At 37.0% G+C, this 25,515-nt stretch overlaps 1 protein-coding gene across 2 annotated transcripts in view; it reads left to right on the top strand.

The window, feature by feature from the left end:
* GABRB3 (gamma-aminobutyric acid type A receptor subunit beta3) overlaps window positions 1–25,515 on the top strand; it is a 228,883-nt gene that overhangs the window by 186,977 nt on the left and 16,391 nt on the right. For both annotated transcript variants that reach the window (XM_045901866.1, XM_045901867.1), the window contains exons 5-6: window positions 4,887–4,969; window positions 7,688–7,825. In XM_045901866.1, coding sequence (XP_045757822.1) covers window positions 4,887–4,969; window positions 7,688–7,825 — 221 coding nt within the window. The remainder of the gene's footprint in view (window positions 1–4,886; window positions 4,970–7,687; window positions 7,826–25,515) is intronic.

Below are 25,515 nucleotides of genomic sequence, written 5' to 3'. Positions count from 1 at the left end.
GAGGAGAGGTAGATGAGGCTGAGATACTTTAGTTCTGGAAGGGCTCTGAGAATGCTAGTCAAAGACATTTTCATTTCTGTCCTGTCTGGCATTTACTATGAATCTAAAAGTTTAGTACAAGTTGGTAAAGAGATTGTGTGCATTGTCTAATGATTTACTATAAGTAAGGATCCCAGACTTTACCCATAGTCCACCTTTCCCAGCAGCATTGGCAGGGGGTACTTTTGCACCTTGGCCAACAGTGGACATTTCAGGCAAATGTTCTGTGGTACTAAGTGTGCTGATCAGCCAACAGAAATATTTCCACAGCAGCCTCTCTAGGTAGTCTGTGGGGAACTCTGCATTTGTGCAATGACATGAGGAGCTTGCACTTACTACTATTTTCAATTGGTGGAAATTTAAAAATGCTGATACCAAAGTACATCTCACAATCTTAATATAATTGAGACAAAATGAAAACCCTTCAACATGCTAAAAGTCATGGGTCTCCTCAACTCAGGCTTCCTCACTCAACTGTGCAGGCAAAGGACAAACAAGATAGTTTATAGATGGTGTCTTAACATGGCTGTTATCACATCATAGGATTCATAAGATTTTAAATTTGCTAGGGATAATGATCCCCTTATAAGCTTTGACTTTATTCCTTGAATTTTCATACTTTTGACTGTTAAACACATCTTTAGCAATATATCACTTATAAAAGCAAGACTATCTACTAAATTCTATCCTATTCCACGATGAGTTAAATATCACTACTGTTACTGCGGGTGTAGCATGTAGAATGTTTATTTTCTTCCTTTACATATTATATTTACATATTGTCATATATATAATGAGAATGCTGTATGTATATATATGATCTCTGTGTGTGTATATATTGTATATATTATGTGTATATATTGTATATATGCATATATATGTGCATATATAGAATTACAAATTTCTGTACCTTCTTTGATCTTCAACAAGAACCTCACTCACTGAGTAGGTCTTTAAAAGTTGAATATACAATATGTCATGCTTTAAGGCAGAAGAGATGTCAAAGAGGTAGTAGAGTGTAGGACTCTGGCTTTCTGGATGAATGTTGCATCTGCCTTCTAGTAGCATTGTAAATGTGGCCAATGTACTTATTCTTTCCGAGCCTTGGTTTGTTTATCTGCCAAATGGGAATGATAATAACACCTCCATAGTATGGTTATTAATCAAATGCATGAATGTTCAAGGGCTGAGCATAGAGCTGGGTACAAAGCAAACTCTCAACCAATGTTACATAAAGTACAGATATGACTGCATGCTGTACTGAGCACCGAGATAATAAATCAACATCCTTTTCTATGGTGTTTCCCAGTCCTCTGTCACTTCTCTACTTCTCTGTCTTTTTTTTTTTTTTAACTTTCTACTTTCAGCACGCTCAAAGTGTGATTGTTTGTAAAGAAAGAACATACTGAATGGTAGACACTCTTTTGGCTATCATCTTTTCTCTGCTTTTCTCTCATAAACATAAATTGCAGCTATAGAGACTCTAAGCACTGCTCTCTCTTAATCAGAAAACAAAAAAAAGAAAAAATGACACCTCCCCAGAAAAGCATCTACTAAAGAGTAATACTGCAGAAATCTTCAGCCAGTCATGTTTCTCATGACCCTGCTACTATTCCTTAGAAATAGAATTCTCAGATTATAGAGGGCTGTGGAAGTGAGCTAGATATTGGTTGAATTCTCCTCTCAGGACAAATAAGTTTATTGGGGAAAAAATATGAAAAGTTGTGTGTGGATGCTGGGGATTATGCAAATGGAGCTCAGTCATTGTGGCTTCCCTGCCCTTGGTCCATGTTCTTTAACTAGGCTTGAGCTCTCAGTCCTGCAGACTCAAATCCCCTCCTACAGTTTCTGCAAAGTCCCAAGCCTCAAAATTTGGTCAGTTCATGCAAAAAGTTCACTCCCCAAGCCAGTCATGAATTTAGCCAAGTTGGAAGAAGGTTTTATAGTTCAGGGAGCAGTTCTGGCTTACTACACCCTTCTTGATCTTTCTGCCTCCCCCCCACCCCGGCCTTTCCTTTTTCTTGCCTTTCTGTCCCAGTGGCACACAGACCTCTTTACTTCCACTGTGTCATCCCTGTGCTTACCTTTTGTAGCATTAATAGGCTCTTGTGTCCTACTTTCCACCAGGAGAGGGTTTTCTATGTTATTTCTTCCTTAAGTAGTAGTAGTAGTAGTAAATATATATATACTGTATTCATCAAGTAAATTCAGTAATTCATCAAGTAAATTGGAAAAGGGCTCTTTTACAGCCAGTCTTATGCCAGAATGAGAAGACAGGACAGCAAGTATACTGGGGACCCTTTTACGGATTCTTCTAACATCATGTTACACTCCAGTAATGCCTATGAAACACATTACATAATGTCACAATCAGTGTGAATCCCTAAAAAATTTGGATATGTTCATGTTCCTGTTTGTGTGCATTTATTTTATGGGTGGCATTGAGAATGAATAAGAAAAACAAACAGAAAATACTAATCTCAGTTATTGACTCTAAGTAAATAGGTACCAAAATATATAGGAACTTTTTAAAATTTGAATATTTCCAGTAGAGATCTTTTCTTTTCTTCATAAAAATTCATAATTTTAACAGAACCTTATTCTAATTTTGCCTTATAGGCATCTTGTATAGATGTTGGGTTGTCAATATGCCACAAAACATGCCAGAATTTAAAAGTGTGAGGCTGGTCCTTCATTTGGCTAGAAAGTCGGATGCTGTAGAAAAATATATCAAAGAGCTAGGTGTTGACTTTGGATTACAGAATGTAATCCACTCCTTGGAGTGATAATTGAAAGTGTTATGACATTTGGAAAGGACACACTTTCACCATTGGTATGGATCTTACAGCATATGTCTACATGGCACTTGTATACCATTTATAGAGAATAATTTAGTAGTTACCCATGATTGCCAAATATGTTAACATTTCCCTTACTGCTCTTCTTAGCCATTGAAAAGTAGAACTTTTCTCAGCCTTCCACTTATCCAGATGCTAATAGAAGGACATGCTTTACTACTGCACTTAGGTTAAATGAGACAAGCCCAACAGAACTGGCCCATGCCTGGTGTTTTACTGGTGTTTTCGTTAAGATCTGCTGATAGGGATAGAACTTGCTCATGTTGCCCAAAGTAGTAGAAGGTCTGTTGTGAATATTCATACAGAAGGCTATCTAGAGAAAGCTCAATACTGGCCTTCAAGAAAGCTGGAACATGAAAGGCGGTTGGGAATTCAAGGTAACTCTAGGGGTTTTAGGAGGAGACATTCTTACGTCTTCATTCTTTTTTTTTTTTTTTAAGTTTTTTTTTTTTTTTTTTTTTTTTATTCATGAGAGACAGAGTGAGAGAGAAAGGCAGAGGGAGAAGTAGGCTCCCAAGGAGCAGGGAGCCCGATGCGGGACTCGATCCCAGGACCCTGAGATCATGACCTGAGCCAAAGGCAGATGCTTAACCATCTGAGCCACCCAGGCGCCCTCTTACGTCTTCATTCTTATCCACCACTGAATGGGTATAGCCAGGGCTGCCAGTTACACACTTCCACATAAGCCATAGGAATGCTATTCCCCAGTTCTTGCTTCGGTGGGACATATACTAGAAAAAGAATGCTGTTCCCTGAGATATGTAGCACATACCCTGCAAGGCCATGTTCTGTGGTCCAACCATAGTGACCAGTGTCTCCTCAGCCATCCAATTGCATTTTGCAATATTAGAAAGCCTCTATGTTTTCACATGCCTCACTCTCCAATTGGAAAATGACATTGCAAGCCTCTAATTCAAGAACTTGCAAGGTCAGCTCCATTCTTGCCCTGTCTTTAATTCATTTCCATGGAATAGAATCCCTTTAGCTCCATTCTACCTTTTAGGTCAGGCCACATCATAGATTCTTTTTTTATTATTATTATTATGTTAATCACCACACATCATAGATTCTTGATCAAATAATGGTTGACTGTCCTTGAATCAGGGCCCCATCCCAGTCCCATCAGCTGTAACTGAGGTGAAAAGGGAGGCATACTAGAGAAAAAGAGTACAAAACATAGTGGCTTAATTGTATTTCAACAGAGGCTGGGTGTAGGTTGATTTCCCTAAAATGAGGCTGTAGACAGAGTAGGAAATAATCTTGACATTTCTAGAAGTGTCGTTTCTTAATGGACAGTTGATTTAACCATTGCATGGTGGAGGCTTAACTGTCCTTAGGCCATGATATAAATTCTTTCCATGGCTGCAGCTTACCCCAAGGGAAGCTAACCCACTCAATTTTGATTCATAATCAATAACATAGAAGCCAAATATCCCCTTTGAAAAGATAGATGCTTTCATGGTGAGAAGCTCGGGAGCATTAGGATCCAGCCCAGCAGACGACTATAATAAAATAGGATCAAGCAGAAGCTTGGCTGAGAGTTTCAAAGTGCAGCCTGTGCATCTGTAGCTACTTAGACACTTCACATGGAAAATCAAAGAATTCAATCTTGGTCTAATCAGTGCTGTCGACACACATAAGTTTTCTCTGTGCTATAAAGGTTAGAGAACCTCTAAACAAGGAGGCAGAACAAAAATTGAAGACAAAAGTTTCCTTAGAAACCCCTTTCTCTGCCCTTATTTAACCAAAGTCAACAAGGCTACATGAATAATTTTATCAGATTTAGAGGTTTTGTGTTGCTTTTCTTGATAAATCTGGTCTCTAAAGGTACTCAAAATTTATTCGGTATACGTTATGAAATATATTTAATCAGGTGTATCTTGGGGAAAAGGAGCCTACATAGGGGCTATTCATGGTTTAGCTGGAAACAGTTTTCCTGCTACATTTCTCATCCCATCATTAATATCTGCCCTCATCTGTGTATTTCAGAATCACCACAACTGCAGCATGCATGATGGACTTGAGAAGATACCCCTTGGACGAGCAGAACTGCACGCTGGAAATTGAAAGCTGTGTGTATCTGTACTACTTTTTCATTCACTGTATTTTAGGTCTTGTCATTATTTGGCATCTTTTTCAAGGCATATATAATTTTCTTGCCATAGTTTTTAACTATCTTAAAGATGGGAGGTTTAATCCTCCACGCTGCAAATTACACTGTCATGAGAGAGAGACAGAGATAGAGGCTCAGCATAAAAGAGTTCCCCATTCTAATCTGATTAAGAGAGTCTGCTTACTGTGCTGAAATATAAGAAAACAAACACTCCTCATCTTGGTCCATTCAGTGAAAAGAGAACAAGCACTGAGATGCAATTTTCTCACAATATGCTTCATCACACATGAGTGGCTGTACTCCTGGGAACCTGGGCAGTTGGAGTAAATTCCCATCAGGAACTCAGCTTTCCAAGCAGGCTATTCCTGCATTTTGTCAATTTTCTCAATTTGAAGAGTATTCAGATGCCTTATTGATAATTCAGTGTTGCATACTTCTTTGTGAGGGATGAGAGCTGCATCTTTATTATCTAACAAACAAGTGTCCCGTCTGCTACCTGAACTACATCTCCTGGCATATCCAGATGTTACTGTTGCTGTCGTCACTTATCCTGGTCTATCATAGATTGGTTTATAATTGGTCTCAATTGGATTTAGTCTTGTCTGTATTTATACGGATTTCTTTGAGGGGGATGGCAAATGGCTGCAGTGTTACTCAATGCGTTTGTGGTGAGAAGTGAGTGTCTTTGTGAGTAAACATACTGGGAAGTTGTGGTGGGTGTAGGCCAGTTTTCATCCCATATAGAGCTGGCCCCACAGTGCCCCCACTTCCACACTACATCACTGTCAAGTTTTCTGAGAGCCATGCTTTCAGAAAGTGAGGGACATGAAATCATGTCAAGTGATTCATCCCATATAGAGCTGGCCCCACAGTGCCCCTCACTTCCACACTACATCACTGTCAAGTTTTCTGAGAGCCATGCTTTCATAAAGTGAGGGACATGAAATCATGTCAAGTGATACATAGTGGAATCATCTGGGGAGATTTAGCACGGAGGACAGAAAGCTCAGGGGAAAGATGATGATTTCCCAATAGTTGAAGGACTATCTTAGAAGTTAAGTGGATTCTGTGTAGCCAGAAGCTACAACTCCCAGTGAGCTGATGGAAGTCACTGGAAGGCAAATTTGGAACCTAAGTAAGGAAGCAGCTCCAAATGTCTTAACACATAGAGAGTAGCCTCAGTGAGTACAGATTCTATTACTGTAATGTTTGAACTGAGGGGGATGATGGACAGGAAGGTCTGTTATCAAACAGATTTCCTCAGAAAGTGTGAGGCCGCTTGTCTTCAGAGAATCCATAGTTAAAGCATTTGAGTGGAAGTAGGGATTTTCTGGTGACCTTGACTACGCAAGAGGTTTTATTTAAGTCAAGATGAAAATGTGGTGATGTGTGAGCCCCTACACAAGGGGGTGGGCACACAAGCCTTGGGCACGGTATGCAGCCAGAAGACCAGTGGTACTGGGCTGGGTGAGCAAGGGAGAGAGAGTGGATGTACTCACCATACACACAGAATCCTATAGATTCTTGTCATCCTTGTAAGGAGTTTGAACTTATTGCACTAATTGTATTGGGAAACATGTGAGGGGTTTAAGCAGAGGAGTGGCTTGATAAGATGTGTGTGTTATCAATTGCCATGGCTGCCAGATGAGAATGGAATATAAGGAAGTCAGAGGGAAGGGAGGAGACAGAAGCTGGAACCACCATGATCCAGGGAGAGAGTGTAGCAGATGGGACAAGGGAGATGACATTTACCATGGAGAGCAGTCATCCCCATAGCTTTGGTCTATTTGTCAAATATGGAGTGTCTGCCTTATGTCGTATTACACATTCAAACCAAGAAGTCCATTATACTGATAGGGTATTTTTCTCTAGGTGTGAGTTTTAATCAACCTTACTGATAAAGTTGACCTAATCCTTTAGAAGACTCTTGGTGCTACAAAAAATATCAGATTTTATTGTCTTATTTCTTCATTCTGAAGGAGCATGGATTGATTGATTACCAAGTGAATATGAACACCGTGCTAAGAGCTGGGCTTGGAGCTATAATCCAGCTAATAAACACTCCTCTCTCTAAGGGCCAAGGGTATTCCAACAAAAGGCATTTCTAAAGATGGCAAACCTCATAACCAGGAACACCTGTTGAAGTCATCGAAAAATGCCGAGGACACTATTTTGCCCTGAGAGTTTCTGCTGTTATCAAACATTGATCGGTTGAATTCACCTTCAGTGTTTTAACTTTTCCATAGCTTTTCAGAGTCACCTTTCTAGAATTCTTTATATTTGAGTTTTCATTTTCTTCTTACAACCATCTTCTTCAGTGCTGTTAATATATACATAATTTTTTTGTTAATATATATTTTAAATCCATTTCAATGCAACACCCAGTCCTCTACAATTAGGATTTACAAACAAAACTCTGGTCAGAGCATTCAACTTCCCCAGTGCCTCTACTTTTCAGCACCAGTATAGTACAAATCAAACAGGACAGGTAACCAAAAATATTCAAAAGTTCGTTCTTTGATGACACTTTTTCTCATAGACAAGCACATGAAACAAGTCTACTTCAAATATGGGCAAGCTGTTACTCCATTTTATTAGTTACAGTTTCTTTATCCTTGCATGTAAACAAAATGATGATTCTTCATTTCTGCCATGTCCCTGCTTTCTCTCCTGGCAGATGGCTATACCACAGATGACATTGAATTTTACTGGCGTGGTGGCGATAAGGCTGTCACCGGAGTGGAGAGGATTGAGCTCCCACAGTTCTCTATTGTGGAGCATCGTCTGGTCTCAAGGAATGTCGTCTTTGCCACAGGTGAGTCCTGTGTCCACTCACTGGCTGAGTAAACAGTGATGGTCTCCTAATGAAACTGTGCAACTGAATCACAGTACTGGGTCACCCAAAGATGTCCCACCATCAATAATTGATTATCTTAGCTATTCCTTTTCTCTGTATCTAAAGGGATTGATAAGCTTTGATGGGAAGGAAAAATCACCTGACAAGGAGATGCACTCAGGGGCTGGCTATTGAGAAGTTAAAAAACTAAGGGTGAATTTAACCAACCCATATTTAGTAACATAAGAAACTCTCATCTCTGGGCAGATGGGAGGCCACTGATGGCCTTGGAGGCAAACAGGAAGGTAGGAAAGGAAGGAAGGAAGGAAGGAGGGGAGAGAGGGAGGAAGGAAGGAAGGAAGGAAGGAAGGAAGGAAGGAAGGAAGGAAGGAAGGAAAGAAAGAAGGGAGGAAGGAAGGAAAGAAGGGAGGGGGGAAGGAAGGAAGGGAGGAAGGAAGGAAGGAAGGAAGGAAGGAAGGGAGGAGAGAAGTGAAGAAGAAGGAGGAGGAAGATCTGAGGAAGTGGTGCTATTCCCCTCCCAGAAGTAAGAGACCTTCTCCCCACTTCTGGAGTAGCAGTCAGCCTTGATGGTCCAAGAAGTTGCCCCACCCTCAGTTAGCGATGCCTCTTGAAACAAGGTCATCTTCTCCTGATACTATCTGGTTAAGGTTGCCCTGGCCTGGGTTTCATTGTCGTCTTTATTTCAACTGTCTAAACACTGAGAAGGTATGTTCTGCTCTCCTGTCTGTCCTTGCTGAGGTTTTCTTAACTTACAACTATATGTATTTTAATTTGTGCACTGCTTTCTTGTTACCTTTGCATTCCTGCTGAGTGCCATATATTGTGATTGAGGTAATAAATAAAAGTGCTTTGTAAATTGTAAAGTATTCTAAAGACCACAAACCCTGGGTTGAAAATGCTAAATAGAGGCAGAGCTGGAACCTCCCATCTTGGCTTTCTCCTGTCAGTATAGGTTGAACAATGACAAGTAGGTCGCAGTTCGCTTTAGTCCTGTGAGGGCATTCATGAAGCCCAGGGAAGGTCTATTCTCTCCAACTGTTGTCTCTGACTGGAATGCCTGTGACCCACAGTCACCTGCCTCCCCTTCACCTGGTCACCTCCAACTCATTCTTTAGTTTAATTTAGATGTCACTTCCTCTGGGAAGGCTTTTTGATCCTGGCCTACACACCTATACACTGCTAACCCAGGCTCAGTTAAGTGGCTACTCTGCATTCCCATAAGACTGCACTGACCTTCTTCTAGCTCTGCTGTACCTCCCTCCTCAAGGATACATCTCCACTAGGAAGGACCTGTCCTGGCCATGGTTTACCCCCAGCTCCTTCCCCACCTTGTGTAATGCCTCACATGTCCTAGGCATGCAGCAATAGTCCCTGGGTAAGTGAACCATGAGTCAAGTGTCAACTTCCCTCCTCTCCACCCCAGCCTCTGAGAACCACTGGGACATGCCAAGTATAGACAAAAGCCTGAATATTTAAGACACCAATCAGGTCCATTTTTATGCAGTGCCACTTTATCCTTTGTTGCAAGAGGTGCGACAAATATCCCTATAATCACTAGAGGCACTCATCTCGCTGGGCAATAAGATCCAGCAAGTACATGGGCTTATGATTAAGGAATGGTTTCTACAACCAAGAAATGTGCCCTGTGTTGAATTGGATAAAATGATTTTTCTGCTTTTAACACAGGGATTCAAACTTCCACGCTCTAGGTGATATGAGCAAAAGGTCTGCCAGAACACAAGGGTAGTTTTCTCTCAGTGGAATTAAATGCCCATGGCCTGCCTTGGTCTTGAAAGTCGCTGTTGTGGCCATTAGTGTGCTGCCATGAGGATCCCTTACTGCATTTTCATGCAGCCTCATCAGAAAGCTGGATGAGGTGTGTGTGGAGGATGCAGTGCTTCCATAGGAAAATGCAACCGCTTAGAATGGCCTTCCTGAATCCTCTATCACAGAACCACTCAGGGGCAACTGTTTTCTAAGTACAATCTTTGTCTTTCTTTGAAGTATTTATATGGTAGAAAATATCCCAAACACATCTGGAAAAAATAGATACTACAGATGTGGGGGATAATATTTAAACTGTGCATAGAGTCATCAGCCCGTCAGAATGTAGTGCAATGTCTTCTTCCTACCACCTACCAAGTTCTGGCAAGATATAAGCCAAGAGTTCCATATCAGTCAGTTACAAACCTCCAACCTTCAAAGAGGTTTGTAGTGTATGTCACTTTATAGTGTATGTCAACTATACTTCAATAGTAACTTTTTTTAAAGAACTTGTAGTTTAATATTATTCTAATTGGCCTATTCATAAAAAGTGGCATAAGCCTCATTGTTTAAAATTTATTTTAAAATTAAATATTACACTAATCTGTTTTCCTTTCCACAAGTGTTCTGAATTAATGAGATTTTGATCAGTTGACTGGATTGAAGAATTCTGTAGCCTGATAGAATTCTCAAAAAAGGGGTTAATTAAGAACAAATGCTCTGGAGGTTTATTTGGACCAGGCAGAGTCCATGATGGAGGATTTAATGTGATTTTTTCCACTTGTACTTCAGCCTGTTGGTAAACATGGGTCAGCCACAAGAGTCTGCAGGACAATGTGCGGAAGCAAGCCTGGTTTTGGGAAGCAAGCAAGGCATATACAGTACAAAATTTCAGGAGATGTTCATGAAAGTTTGTGCTTTACCCTCCTTGCCCTTGTCCTGCTCACTGGGGACCTTGTAGAAAGCCCCTTGCTGGGATTTCCCACAGGCAGCTATGTTAGTCCATCCCCAGGGTAACATGGGGTTGCAGGCTACAGGGAAGGGAACACACATAAAACCAAGTTATGAACATTCACTCAGCAATTGGCATGAACTAGGTGTGGGGCTGGGCATGGCATCAAGGAGAGAAACAAGGAGTGTCTGGTCCCCTGGGATTTCTCATTGGCCCTTCATGTTTCAATGATGTTCCCCCTATGATGTCACATAGTCTATTAGTAAAGGAGTGTTTAATGGGAATCAGTATGTACAGAGTTTAAAAACACAGACGGTGGAGCCAGACTGTTGGAACCTAAGTCCCAGCTGAAACTGTCTAGCAGTGTGACCCAGGGCAAGTTATTTAACCACTTTGAAAAAAAGAGATACTAATAATATCTATTTGGTTGGTTTTTGAGAGGATTGTATGAGTTAGTATAAACAAAAAGCCTAGAATAGTACCTACATTAAGCACTGATTAGCTCTCATTAACTAAAATATGTGGGGTCAGGAATGAGGCATATTCTGAGGGGTCTGAGAATAGATACTCTAGCAGCTGACCAAATCTTTGCATATTAGGAAACTTATGACATTGTTCTCCTGGACTATTGGGCTCCTAATGGCTTATTGGAGGGTTTTAAGAGTAGGGGTTGTCTTGGATTCATATCTGTATCCCAGTGCCTAACCCACTCAGCAGTTTGAAAACTGAATGGTTATTGAATTGAGGAAAGAAAATCTGACAATCGTTACTAAGTATGTAGTGAAGTGTAATTGAATAATTTCTGTAAAAGAGATTTTATTAAAAATTAATAATATTATATATTCAAATATTTAATGTACTAAAATATGTATTTTTTTAAAATCCACATAAAACCCCATTGTACCTGGGAGGAAATGGAGTACACTTTTACCTAGAAAGAGGGAGCTGTGTTCCATAAGTGTGTTTTAAAGACAATAAAGAAATGACTAAGATCATATCAACAAGTAATTATTCAGTTCCTACCATGATTCAACACATGGTTTTTGGGAAAAATCAACCCCTTTAAACCTGAGAGAAAATGAAGTAAGACTGCATTACTATAACTTCTAACCACAGCAGCATGCTATATTATAATTTATAATACCTTGTTTTAAACATTTTTCACTAATGTCCATTGGAGGCTGGTAGTGGACAAATAAATTAGCCCAAGTTAAAGTTTAGGAAAACCGATGTTCAAGAATAATAATAATTTCACCAAATTTGCATAGTAAAGCTAGAAAGAATCCTGATTAATCCCCAAGTTCCCTAAGAAATGGGAACCCCAATACATTTTTTGACAATGATTTTAAAAACTAGTCTTTTATGCTTTATTTTAAATGATCATTTTCCACACTTCTACATGTTAATGTTATAAGGGTTCTTACAAAACGGGCAAGTACATAGTTGGGATGACAAATAATGTCCACAGTGCCCACCTTTAGAGTCTATGCCACTCTCTCTTTGATATGCCTGTACACTAATGGGCCGTTTGTTCCTAATGAACAGTGTTTTATGCAGGTCTCTAAAAACATATTGGGATTGGAGGCCACCAAATTCCTAATCCAAGGCCCTAAAATTGTTTCATCCAACACCCAGAAATCTTTGGTGTCAAGAATGTGCCTCTGCTTTCCTGCACTTTGCTGCCATATTAGTAGCTGAGCAATACCGTTTTCATGAAGCCGTTACCCAGATCCAGACACTTTGATGACTGGCCTTTGCAGCATGGGATTCAGGCTCCTTCACCTTGTTTCCAGGTGTAGCACCAACCTGTCCTCCTCAGTTTAGATCACAAAAGTCCCCAGCATGGAGGCTTCATGATAGTTGTTGCATCTAACTCTTTTTCTCTCCTCCAAGCATATGCTCCCACATTCTGCCCAAAGACTTTTGTTCTGTTACAGCCCCCACTTGATATATTTTCTTCCTGTTTTTCCTGTCCAAATCCAGTACATTTTCAGTGGACAGTTCAAACACCTCCACTTGGCTTTCCTTGAGAAGGTACAGTTATCTCTTTCCTTTGGAAAACTTTGACTCACACATTGACTGTATCATTCCTTTATTAACTGTCAAACATTATTAATTTCTGTCAAATGTTGTTACCCTCATTCTCTTATATGTCAGGCAAGCAATGATGATCTTTTGAATTAATTTATTGGTTCATAGCCAGGTGCTCAAGATTTTCACAAAATGCCCAAACCCCAAATATAGATTGTTCTTGAAAGTCAGAAAAGAGAAAAAAGAAAATAAATTATTCTCATTAGGCTCATCATATGTCATCCACTATTTCAATCTACTGGATTTCTTAGAAAGTCCTGGATCCATGATAAATAGTCCTTCTTGATCCAGAATTATATTTAAATTTTTGTTAAAGTATAGTTGACACACATTGTCACATTAGTTTCAGATGTACAACATAATGACTTGACAACTTGCTCTACATTATGCTATGCTCACCATAAGTGTAGCTGCCATCTGTCATCATACAATGCTATTATAATACTATTGACTATATTCCCTGTGCTGTATCTTTCATCCCTGTGACTTATTTACTCCATAACTGGAAGTTTGTACCTCCCACTCTCCTTCAGCCATTTTGTGCATCCCCTACCCCCTTCTCCTCTGGCAACCATTAGTTTGTTCTCTGTACTTAATGTGTCTGTTTCTGCATTGTTCGTTTGTTCATTTGTTTTGTTTTTAGATTCCACATATAAGTGAATCATATGGTATTTGTTTTTCTCCATCTGACTTACCTCACTTAGAATTATATCCTCTAGGTCCATCCAAGTTGTCGCAAATGACAAGATCTCATACTTTTTAATGAATGAGTTTATAAAATGAGTACTCAGATTATTCTTTGGCACCTACAATCTATAGGATGAAGCCAAACCTGAAAACATGCATGAGTAAGGCTTTCTAAGAAAAAGGAGGCCGAATTAAAAGGGATACAGAGGGACAAAGAGAAACAATGCAAGGAGGGGGGATCCTCTCCCTCCTGCAACTTGTTACCTAGATATGAGATTACATGGCATTTTCTTTCTGCTTTAACCATTAAAATAAAAAATGTATTTACTATAGTCAGTGTATTTCTATTTAATGTGTCATCTACTTCTGTAAGACCCAGAAGGGATCTATGGTAGAATTTCGGGAAATACTGAAAATGTATTTTTAAAATAAGTAGAAACTTATATTAGTCTTTGAATTTTTTTTTATTGAAATCTGAAAAGATATCGGCCTTCTATATAAGCATTTGGGAATAATGTAAGAAATTTTTACTGAACTTAACTTTTAAACCTGCCCTAAATTGATAATCCTTAATCATTTAAAAGTTGGGATCTAGGAAAATTCTCTCAAAAATATTTAACAAAGCAAATGTTATATCATCATAATCTAATTACTGAAATTAAACCAGTGACTCAAGCAGGAATTTCAATGAAGAAAAGATTTTCATTTTTTTAATCCAATTTCTGTTCAAACAAAATAAATACACATGTGTTACTGAAGTATTTGGGATGTGCCAAAAATATCTGGCTGAATGTCCTTAAAGAAAATAGATCCCAATTCATTAAAAAAAAAAATGTGAGAATTTTAAGTAAATTGTCAAACTCCAGTTTTAAAGACGTCTAAGAGACTCCAATTAAGCAAAACATTCCTAGGAATGGTTAGAATTTTTCTCATGCTTTATTTTTTTATACAGAAGCATAGATTGTTATTTCTTTTTTACTTTAATGATAACTTTTAAAACTTTTCTGTATGAGCACATATAGAATATTACTTAAAATATAAATGTAGAGCTAAGAGAATTATCAGAAAGTGAATAATCTTATAACTGCAATTAGGTCAAAAAGTAGAACCACAAAATCCTCACAATGACTTCTCCTAATTTCCTCACCTCCCTCCTTCTCAAAGGAAACGACTATCTTGTCACAGTATAATTTTGTGTTTTTAAACCTTATTTAATGGGATAATAGAGTTTTAATTAATTTGTGACTATCTTCTTTAACTGAACATTATGCTTATGAAATCCGTCCCTGTCACTGTCGTTTATTTATTTTCATTGCTACACTACTATGCAAGTATACCACATTTGTTTATCCACTGTACTGCAGATGTAGATTTATGACTAATGCTACTATGAACATTGTTGTACTTGTTTGTGAATATATGCACACGCAAATGTTGAGTGTATACCTGCAGGTGTAATTGTGAATGTTCAAGCTTAATGATTATGCCAAGTTGTTTTCCAAAGTGGTTTTACCAATTCACATTCATACCAGTAATGCATGAGGGTTCCTTTTGCCCCACAACCTTGCTAGCATTTCACATGGAAGTCACTCCTGGGTGTTAGGTGATATTTTTTGGTTTTAACTTCCATTTTCTGAGTACTAGTGAGAAGGAGCACCTTTCCTTATTGGTTATTTGGAGATCCTCTTTTGTGAACTACTTGTACAAGTCTTTTTTGTTAATTATCTGTCATTAATTTATTTGAATTATTTATACATTTTAGGTGCAAGCTTGTTATACATTACAGTATGTTACAAAAATGTACTTTTTTACATTGAGACCTACAGTCCACCTGACTTTTGTGAGTGGTGTGAAGGATGGGTCAGGTTTTATTATTTTCTATAACACCATTGCTTTGCAGCAACACATTTGTCATAAATTTTTTTGTATGTGCACAGATCTGCTTTTGGACTTTATATTCTGTACCATGTATTTATTTATCCATCTTTATACCCCTTATCTCATGATAAGTAGATGAAGTGTCTGCTCTAATTCATTTACTATTTACTATCGACTTTACTATTTACTATTTACTACTTTACTATTTACTATTAATATTTACTATTGACTTGATTATTTTGGGTCCTTTATTTCCTTATAACTTTTATAATCAGATCATTAATTTTCACCTAGAAAATGGTTTGTCTCTTTATTAGGAATGCCTTAGTTAATTTGGGGAAAAGGCACATTATTATAATTTTTCCAATCTGATATATTTTATCTCCATTTATATAGGTCTTCTTTAATTTGTAGTAATAACCTTTTAGGGTTTTCTGTATAGAAATCTTGCACATCTTTGTTAAACTTCTCTAAATGTTTGATATTTTCTGGTGTGATTATAGATGGTAAAAATTTTTAACATTATTTCTTGTTTGTTGCTAATATATAAGAACACAATGATTTATGATTGAACAACCTCGCTAAAGTATTTATTACTTCTGATAATTTATCTGGAATGGTCTTTTTATCTCTTCCCAAACACTGCAGAGACCTTTGTGCATCTTAAATTGCCATTTTCTCATTCTGACTTATATATGCTATTGTCATTATATTGTCATTACAATTTTATACATATTTACAACCCTGTATGATACTTTTATTGTTGTTAAATGTTCACTTAGATATAATTATAAATGTCCTCTTTTCTTTGCTATTCATTCTTTCTTTTATCTCCAAGTCACTATCTGTGAATGTTTCCTTCTGCCCAAAGAAATATTTGTTTTTCCTAAAAAACATTTTAAAAATATTTTCTTTAGCCTGAGTCTCCTGGTCACAAATTTCTTCTAGTTTTTTTTTTTTTAACTGTTTATGACCTTATGTCATATATTCTTGTATGATGGTTCTAGAAATTTACGTTGGCATTTTTTTTTCTTTTCCACTTGAAGATATTTCATTGTATCTGGCTTCCATTCTTTCTATTGAGAAGACCCTTGTTGATCTAATTGGTGCTTTGAGATTAATCTGTTTTTTCTTCCCCCTCTAGGAATTTTTTATTATTTTTTCTTTTTTTTTATTTCATTGATATTTATGATATAACAAGATATGGTTTTCTCTGTAACTGGAGTTTGTAGATCTTCCTGAATCTTTGGCTTGAGGTCTTCTAGTACTTTTGGAGCATTCTCAGCCATCGTTGCCTTTGCTCTATTCTCTCCCCCTTTTTTATTCTAGGATTCCAATTTTAATTCCAATTTTACAATTCTAACATTGGATCTTCCCACTATATCTTCTGTATATCTCACTTTCCCTTTTGAAATTTTCATTTTATTTTCTCTTCCTGCTTCACTCTGGAGTTTTCTTCTGACTTATCTTTCAGTCCAACAGTTTTCTCTTTGTATGTGTTTAATCTGCTATTATTATCCATGGGGAAATTGTGGACATAATTCGAAGTGTATGATAATGTCTTCTTTCCTCAGAGAGGATCTACTATGCTTAGCTCTGTCAGGCAGCTAGAGGTATTAGCAATCCATGACAGGTAATTCTGAGTTCAGATCCAGTCCTTATATATGTGTTAATCCTTCTGGTTTATCTTTACTTCTTGGACAGAGCTCTTTGGAATCCCTACTTGATGTGCTCTGTCCCTAGTGTCTGCTCTTTTAGTCCATGAATCTGTCAAATGTCCTACTTAACCTCTCATCTTTTCCTTCTAGAAAGTATATGTTTCAGCTACCTGAAATGTGGCTCACTTCTCTGTTTCTTTTTTCTCCCAGATCTTGGCCCAGATTTTTACTGGCTTGCTATTTCTCCAGTGTCTTCAGGGAGATGTATTTAAATTTTGTCCATTTTCAAGTTGTTTCCAGTGAAAGTGTTACCTATTCTATAATACTCAAACACCATTAGTTTTTTTTCTACTCCTCTTTATTTTTTTAGAAAAAAAGTACACTTGTTTCAATATTTAATTCTTACTTAATTTGGTCTATTAATACATGAGAGTAAAAAAGAAAAAAAAATAGAATACATTTTGCATTCACATTTTCAAAATATAATTCTGTATTTTTCCAATAACATTATATAGAGGAAACACTTATCCCAAGTGTTGTAAAGCTCAAAGGAGATCTAAGTCTTTGGTTGTAACAATAAAAAGCTGTGAAAAAAAAAAAAAACAAAAACAAGCAAAGCACCTGAATAGCAGTTGGTAAGGGAGTCAGGTTAAAAGAAATACTGCATTAAATTCATTTCAATAAATATATCTAGCTAATAATCAAAGAGCTCCTTAAATATCACTCTGGACACAGGATCACCAGATTGAGGATTCATCTTTTGTATTGGTCTTGAATGCATATTCTGCTGACCAGCAAAATTTGGGATGTATTTTTTGTTTTTGCCAAATCTGAAATTTACTCCTAACTTTTTAGTTTTGTGTGAGCTAAAAGACTGAAGTTTTTGCTAGATACATGAAAAACAGATTATTTAATATGCTTCTTTAATTATGTGGTGTTTTTATTTCTCTTCCCTTTTTTTTTTTTTCTGGAGTACATTTGGACTGATATCTTCTGGCTTTATTTCAAAATACTTCTGCCAAGATTAGAAGAAAGAAAAAGAAGTATACCAAAATGAATGATAATGAAACATTTCTGTTAAGATATGTGAATTTTCTATTTTTCAAAAATCAATTTTCAAAATACTATTTTGCTTTTCATTTATGATTATGACAAATTGCAAGTGTTTTTAAAGTCTGCATGTCACACCATTAATACATTCATTTAATTTTCTCTAAAGCCCATTTGTGAACTCCATGCTTTAGTAAACTAAAGCCCTGTGATCAAATAATTGTCCATTGGGTCTATAAATAACATCTACTATAGGTCTAGAAAAAGTATTATATGAAATGTTAAAAGGAATCTTCATCTCTATCTTATTTATAATATAATTTAATCTTAAATTCTAGAGACAAATTCCCATTCTTTTTTCCCCCATTGACTTTTGTTAGAAGGATCCTAAGAGACAATTCATCCGTATTTCCTAGCCAAGTGCTAATTCTTCAATCCAAAATGGTGGGCCCAGAGCAAGCTTACTCTCAGTGCTAAATGAGAGTTTAGCTATCACAACTGTTGCTATGAAATCATTTTCCTTTAAGGGCTCCTGACCTATGAAATATGTCTCACTACAGAAGCCAGATTTCTTCAGAAATTCATTGCCCCACATCTCCTCTGCAAAAGTAATTCTCGACTACCTTTATCTTTTGGAATTACTTTTTAAACCTCTAGCACAATTTTTTTTAAAATGCTCAATGGTAAAACCTCTTAGATTATAGAATCCTGAACACGGAAGGCATCATAGAGGAAGAAAAGGAAAGAAAGAAGCAACTTGTATTTATCGAATGTGTATTTGGGGCCAGATAGTATGCTTGTTACTTGATATAAATTAAGCTATTTAATTTCCAGCAAAATACAATAGTAGGTATTCTTTTTTTCTCTATAATAGATTTATCAAAATACAATTTAGATTCCATACAGTTCACCCATTTAAATTATACAATTCAGTGGTTTTAATGTATTTCCGTAGCTGTATAATCATGACTGTATTCACTTTCAGAATATTTTTATCAACTCAAAAAGAAACCCTGTACCCATTAGCAGGCACCCCCCATTTCCCCCAACTCAATTTTCCTAATCCTGGGCAATCACTAATCTAATTTCTGCTTCTATGTATTTGCCTTTTCTGTGTACTTTATATAAGTAGAATCGTACAGTATATGGTCCTTTTGTGACTGGCTTCTTTCACTTAACATGGTGTTTTCAAGGTTCATCCATGTTGCAGCATATATCAATACCTCATTTCTTTTTATTGCTGAATAGCATTCCATTGTATGAATATATCATATTTCATTTAACTACTCATCAGTTGATGAACGTTGGGCTGTTTCCACCTTTTGGGTATTAGGAATAAGGCTGCTCTGAACATTCATGTACAAGTTTTTCTGTAGATATATTTTCATTTCTCATAGGCATGTACGTAGGATTGGAATTGTTGGGTCATTTGGTAACTAACTATATTTAACGCTTTTGAAGAACTGCCATACTGTTTTCCAAAGTGATGGCACCATTTAACATTCCCACAAGAAGCACATGAAGGTTCTAATTTCTCCACATCCTCACCAACATTTGCTATTGTCTTTTCTTAAATTGAAATATAGTTGTCACACAATTTTATATTAGTTTCAGGTGTACAACATAGTGATTCCACAGCTCAGTACATTATACTGTGATCACTAAATGTGTAGCTACCATTTATCACCATACAACTGTTTCAATACCATTGACTATATTCCCTATGCTGAACCTTTCATCTCCATTATTTATTCATTCCATAGTGGGAGCCTGTATCTCCCACTCCCCTTCACCCATTTTGCCCATTCACCACACTTTTCCCCTCTGGCAACCACCAGCTTGTTCTCTGTGTTTATGGATCTGTTTCTGCATTGTTTGTTTATTTGTTTATTCATTTTTTTGGTTTTTTTAGATACCACATATAAGTGAAATCATACAGTATTTGTCTTTCTCTGTCTGACTTATTTTTACTTAGTATAATATTATCTAAGTCCATCCATGTTGTCATAAATGGCAAGATCTTATTCTTTTTTATTGTTGAGTAATATTCCTGTGTGTGTGTGTGTGTGTGTGTGTTAAGCCACATCTTCTTTATCCATTCAACTATCAATGGACACTTAGGTCACTTCTTGGTTATTGTAAACAATGTTGCACAGGGGTTCATATATCTTTTTGAATTAGTATTTTTATATTATTAGTATTATTAGTATTGGGTAAATACCGAGTAGTGGAATCGCCAAATAGTATAGTATTTCTATATCTATCTTTTTTCATTGTAGTCATCCTAGTGAGTATGAAGTGGTATCTCATTGTGGTTTTGATTTGCATTTCCCCTAATAAGTAATAATGTTGAGCATGTTTTTATGTTCTTATTGGACACTTTCTTCTTTGGAGAAATGTCTATTCAAGTCCTTTGTCCATTTTTAAATTGGGTTGTGTTTTTTTGTAAACCTTTTTTATATAGTCTAGATACAAGATCCATATCAGATATATGATTTGCAAATATTTTCTTCCTTTCTGCGGGTTGTCTTTTTTTTTAAGATTTTTATTTATTTATTTGACAGAGAGAGACACAGCGAGAGAGGGAACACAAGCAGGGGGAGTAGGAGAGGGAGAAACAGGCTTCCCTCGGAACAGGGAGCCCGATGCCGGGCTGGATCCCAGGACGCTGGGATCATGACCTGCCGAAAGCAGATGCTTAACGACTGAGCCATCCAGGCGCCCCTGCAGGTTGTCTTTTTATTTGCTTGGTGATTTCCTTTGCGGGTTAATAGTCTATAATTCTGATGAAGTATAAAATCTTTTTTTTTTTCACTTGTGATATTCTTGTCCTATTTCAACACAAGAAAACTGAGGGTCTAATAGGACAGTCAGTTCCCAAAGGAAGAAACCATGAGGCTGAAACTAGATCCTTTAGACACCCCTTCTCTTTGCTTCATAGTCATGTGATACAACATTCTGGTTTTATTGTGGAGAATCAGAAGGAGAATCATTGCCTATTGAAACAATCTGAAAACAACTTTTTGAGCTCCTGTCCTGTTTTTCTTCTTTCTTTCCATGCTATTTCATATATATCCTTCCCTTCATGGATTTTTTGAACATAAAATAATTAAGGGGACTTGTAAAGGGAGCAAGAAAATTACTAACACTATTTTGAATTTTAGGTTATGTTATAATGTGGAAAAGTAGATTATAAATGAATGAGCCCAGCATGATGAGACAGGCCATGCCGACAAAAACCCAAGAGCATCGCTGAGAGCTCACAAAGCTTCTTAGGCAATGGTGGGAGAACCTCTCACAGTGGCCACCTTAAAGAGGGAGAAGCACATGTGTATAGGTCAGCTCTGCCGCAGTTGCTAAAACAGTTTATTACCTTATGGACACATTTGAGTGGCTCTCTCCCTCCACAAAGGTGACACAATACTCTGTCCACATTTTTTATGAGTTCTTCAGCAATATTAATGCTTTAGAGAGCAATATTAATTTAGGCTAGATTAAATATCCAGAGCCTTGTTTTTGGCATAGCTTTTAGTGCATCTAGGGAGAAAAGGTTGAGATCAGCATCTTTGATAGGTAATTTTGCCAAGGAAGCACTGAACTGGAACAATGCACTTGTGTTCAGGGACTGTTCCTCTGTCTGTTGGCTCAGCACCTACTTGGGAACCTGACCACATCTGCATTGGCACACAGGCTTTAGGGCTTCTGTGCCTTTCTGTTGTAATTTTTAAGCTTCTATTGCTGTTTTGAAGGCTGTATCTTTCTGTAGCTGACTCACTACTTCTCAACTTTATTAACCATTAGCTACGATCATGTGGGGAGTTTTCCCATAGATACAGCATACATTATGGCATTTGCCCTGCAGTGTAAGGACTTTGTCTAACAGAGCTACAAGAAGACTTTTATGTGCTCTTTAGGATGCATATCAAATGGCAAAGGCCTTAGCCTAGAACATGTCTCAACATCTCTGAGAATTCTTGTGTTTATTAACATTCTGAGGTCTCTTTCTCATGGCATATTGAAAGTCTTTTCTTCACTTGGCCCAGCTGAGTCTTACCTTGAAGGCTTTCCTGACTGAAAAAAAATTTTATCCAACCAGGAATAGTATTTCAGTTCAGATGCCATGAAACCTCTCTTGCATCACCAGCTCTCATGCTCTAAAATATTTTTGTATCTCCAGCGTGGCTCTTACCTCTGTTTACCAAGGTCAGTCTGTATGAGTCTCTCTCTGACATGGATTAATTGGAGCTAGTTGAGAGTGTAGACCCTCTTCTTTTTCATCTTTGTTGTCTGCTCCATTCACCATTCCCACATCTGAATTATGAGACTAGAATGGATAGGGCATATGGTGAGTGCCTAATACTTGTTTTGATTTGAAGTGGCACTTCAATTTCGACAAGTAGAATATATTTACTGGACAAATACATAAGAAAATGGTATGTTTCTTAATTTTCTAAGTTCTGTATTATGAATTTTGTGTTATTCTAAGTTTTGTGTTATATCTTGGCAAATTTTCAGAGATTCAGGTATTTTTGAAATCAGATTAGTATTCCCTTCCTCAAGGTCTATAATGATCTTCTAAATGTTTGACTGTGCATTCATGTCATTAGCCTCCATGTTATAGGGACAAGAATTCCCAACAGCCTCAATTGTACTTCATTACTTAAGTATTGATATTTGCCTCTGTTGGGAATGGTTTCCCTGAAGAAGGTATACTTTGGGAAATATTAGGAAAGTTGACTTGAAAATGGAAAGTTGAGGAATATGGTAGATTAATTTTTTACTCAAAAAATATCTGCTGCTCTCCCCTGGGAGGGGACTAAACTGTTCTCCAATGACATAAGGATTGACAGTAAGACTTGCTTTAGACAAGGAAATGTGAGGGCAGCTGAGTGTAGCACTTCTACCACAATATCCAGCAGTGCTCCAGATACAGCATAAGTGGATATGTAGCACAAGAAAAAAAAAATCCTTCTTGTCAGCTGCAGAGACCTGGGGGGAGGGGGGGCTTTTGTTATTGCAACATAAGTCAGCTTATCCTGATGAATACAGAAACTATTGTAAGTATAGTGGATATAGTGAGACATATCTGAAACAAGAGAAGCAAATGATAAGTGATAAGTAAAGCATAAGATTGTCATGAAATTGCAAACTACGATCCAACATTGAAGTTACTTCAGTAAAGATACTGAAGTTGCTGTGGGATTTCAAACTAAGATTCAATAAAGATATTGAATATTTTGAGTATTACACTTGCTAGAAAATCACATAACTAAACCAAATACTCCTGTTTTCATGCAAACAGATGTATTTGTTGATAACCTATGATAGTTTAGACATTTACCTAGGCATCACAGTATATGAAAAATACATCACTTCACAAACTCTGCCTTGGGGACTGTAGAATGTACTAAGGAAGATCTTGTCTTGTTAAATAATAATAATTTTAATGAAAAAGAAAATGACTCAAGAAGGTAATGACTACTATTTGGAGGAAAGAAGAAAGGATTCATGGAAGATGTGGCATTTGACCAAGGTTTTGGAGTGTGGATAAGGAAAGACATTTCTTGAGGGAAAAGTATGTGTGAATCAGCAGGGGCAGGAAATATGGACAATTATTTTGAGGCAGTGAGGACACTCTTTGGGCTAGAAAATGGTCTGTTTAATGAAGAGAAATAGTAGAAAATAAAACTGAAGTTAATTTGGGAAAACATTTTGGAGACACTAAAATTCCCAGATGCATATTTGGACCTTTATAGAAAGCAGCGAGCCATAGAAGATTTTGAGTATGGGTTGACAGTGAGTGTCCATGCTGTGCTTCAGGAATGTGTGGATGGATCATAGGGCCAGGGATTTGGAGATGGGAAAGCCTACAATGAGGCTCTGACCTGGCTCAATGGCACATCATGCCAATGATCCACATATACATAAAATGTAATATAAAACAATAATAGAATCTATCAAACCTATGTCAAGGAAATTTTATTCCACTGATGGTGTTGGGAGGATTGGTTAGCTGTTTGGGGAATAAAAATCAGTGTACATGTACACTTCACACTGAACACTGAAATAATTACCAACCTTAAAAGTAGGTTTGTGGTTAAACTTCTATTGTGAACTTACCTAAGCCTAAAAACAAGTTTTAAAAATAACAAGGAAAAAAGAATGGATAAATTCTATATACAAAAAATTTAAGTATTTATATGTCCCCCACTCAAATCCATTACAAGTTTTAAAACAAACAACTGTGAAAATGCTTGCAGACAATACAAACAAGGATTAGTATCAAAAGAACTTAAATGAATAGGTGAAAACAATAAGAGGAACAAAAAATGAGAAAAATGAATAAATAGTATAATCAGATCATTTATGAGCTTAAATACAGAGAAAAAAACAGATATTTAGGAAGTATGCAGTTAAAGAAATTGATCAGAAAGGAAAATTTTTCCCAAAGAAATTAGCAAAAGTTATTTTTAAGAAATATTATGGAACATTGTCATGTTTACAAGGTGAGATAGACAATTCTATAAAGTGCTCATAGTGATGTGTATACTGGCATGATTCTTGGGCAAAGTAATTTGGCAATAAGTATCAAAAGCCTAAACATTGGCCCAGCAATTCCTCTTTTGGCATATTCATCCTAAGGAAATAAGTCCAAATATAGAAAAGGACTTTACTCAAGTATATTCTTAAGAATATTATTTATAGTTTTGTAAAAATGGAAATAACCTAAATTTGTAGCATTCAGGAAAATGTATTTATAAACTAGAGTACATATGTATATATTTGAAGGAAAATTTGGAAGAATTTTAAATTGTATTTACAAATAATTTGAATAAGTATGAAAATGTTTATGCTCTGATGACAGTATGCTATATGCATTTGATCAGAGCTATGTAAAAGAAATTCTACATACACACAAAAACGACTGGAAGAAACTTCACAGATTGTCAGCCTTTAGGTGCTAAGTCTCTTAGGTGGCTTCTTTTCTCCTTTATATAATTCTGACTGAAAATAGTTGATACCAAAGTAGAACCCTGGAGATAAGTCTTCATCTTCGACATAGAACTAATAGTCATATGAGTAAATCAGGTGGCTAAAGAAAAGAATGTAGGGACAAACACAGAAGACATGGAATGAAGTCTGGAAAATGCATATATTTGGGTGCAGGAAGAGAGTAGTAGCTTGTCAGTCTTGGAGTAGAAGGAGGTCAAGAGAAGCAAGGTACAGCGATCTCAGGAAGGGAGCACCGTCCATCAGTGATGATGGGAGGGAAAGAGGCAAGGAAGTTGGTGATTAGAGAAGATCATTGAGTTTTCACTGGTTGTCCTTCCAGCAGCTTCATTAGAATCTAGATCAGGAGCCGGGAGGTTTGGGACTGATACAGTGGACAGTTGAAGTGGACAGGAAGAAATGGAGACTACCCTTGCTTTGCTCTAAGAAAAGCAAAATAAAACAGAGCAGGCAAATATAAAACAAAATGTGACATAATCAATGGGCGATTTTCTTACCTTGTGATGGTGGGGTTCCAAAAGTGTCCTAAGTGAGATGCACACATCAGATTAGCACTG

This window comes from Mirounga angustirostris, unplaced genomic scaffold, assembly GCF_029215605.1.
Source record: "Mirounga angustirostris isolate CCGP_5_RB_7025 unplaced genomic scaffold, mMirAng1.0.hap1 SCAF_9, whole genome shotgun sequence".
NCBI classification, from domain to species: domain Eukaryota; kingdom Metazoa; phylum Chordata; class Mammalia; order Carnivora; family Phocidae; genus Mirounga; species Mirounga angustirostris.
This window is presented reverse-complemented; position numbering and strand designations above follow the sequence as displayed.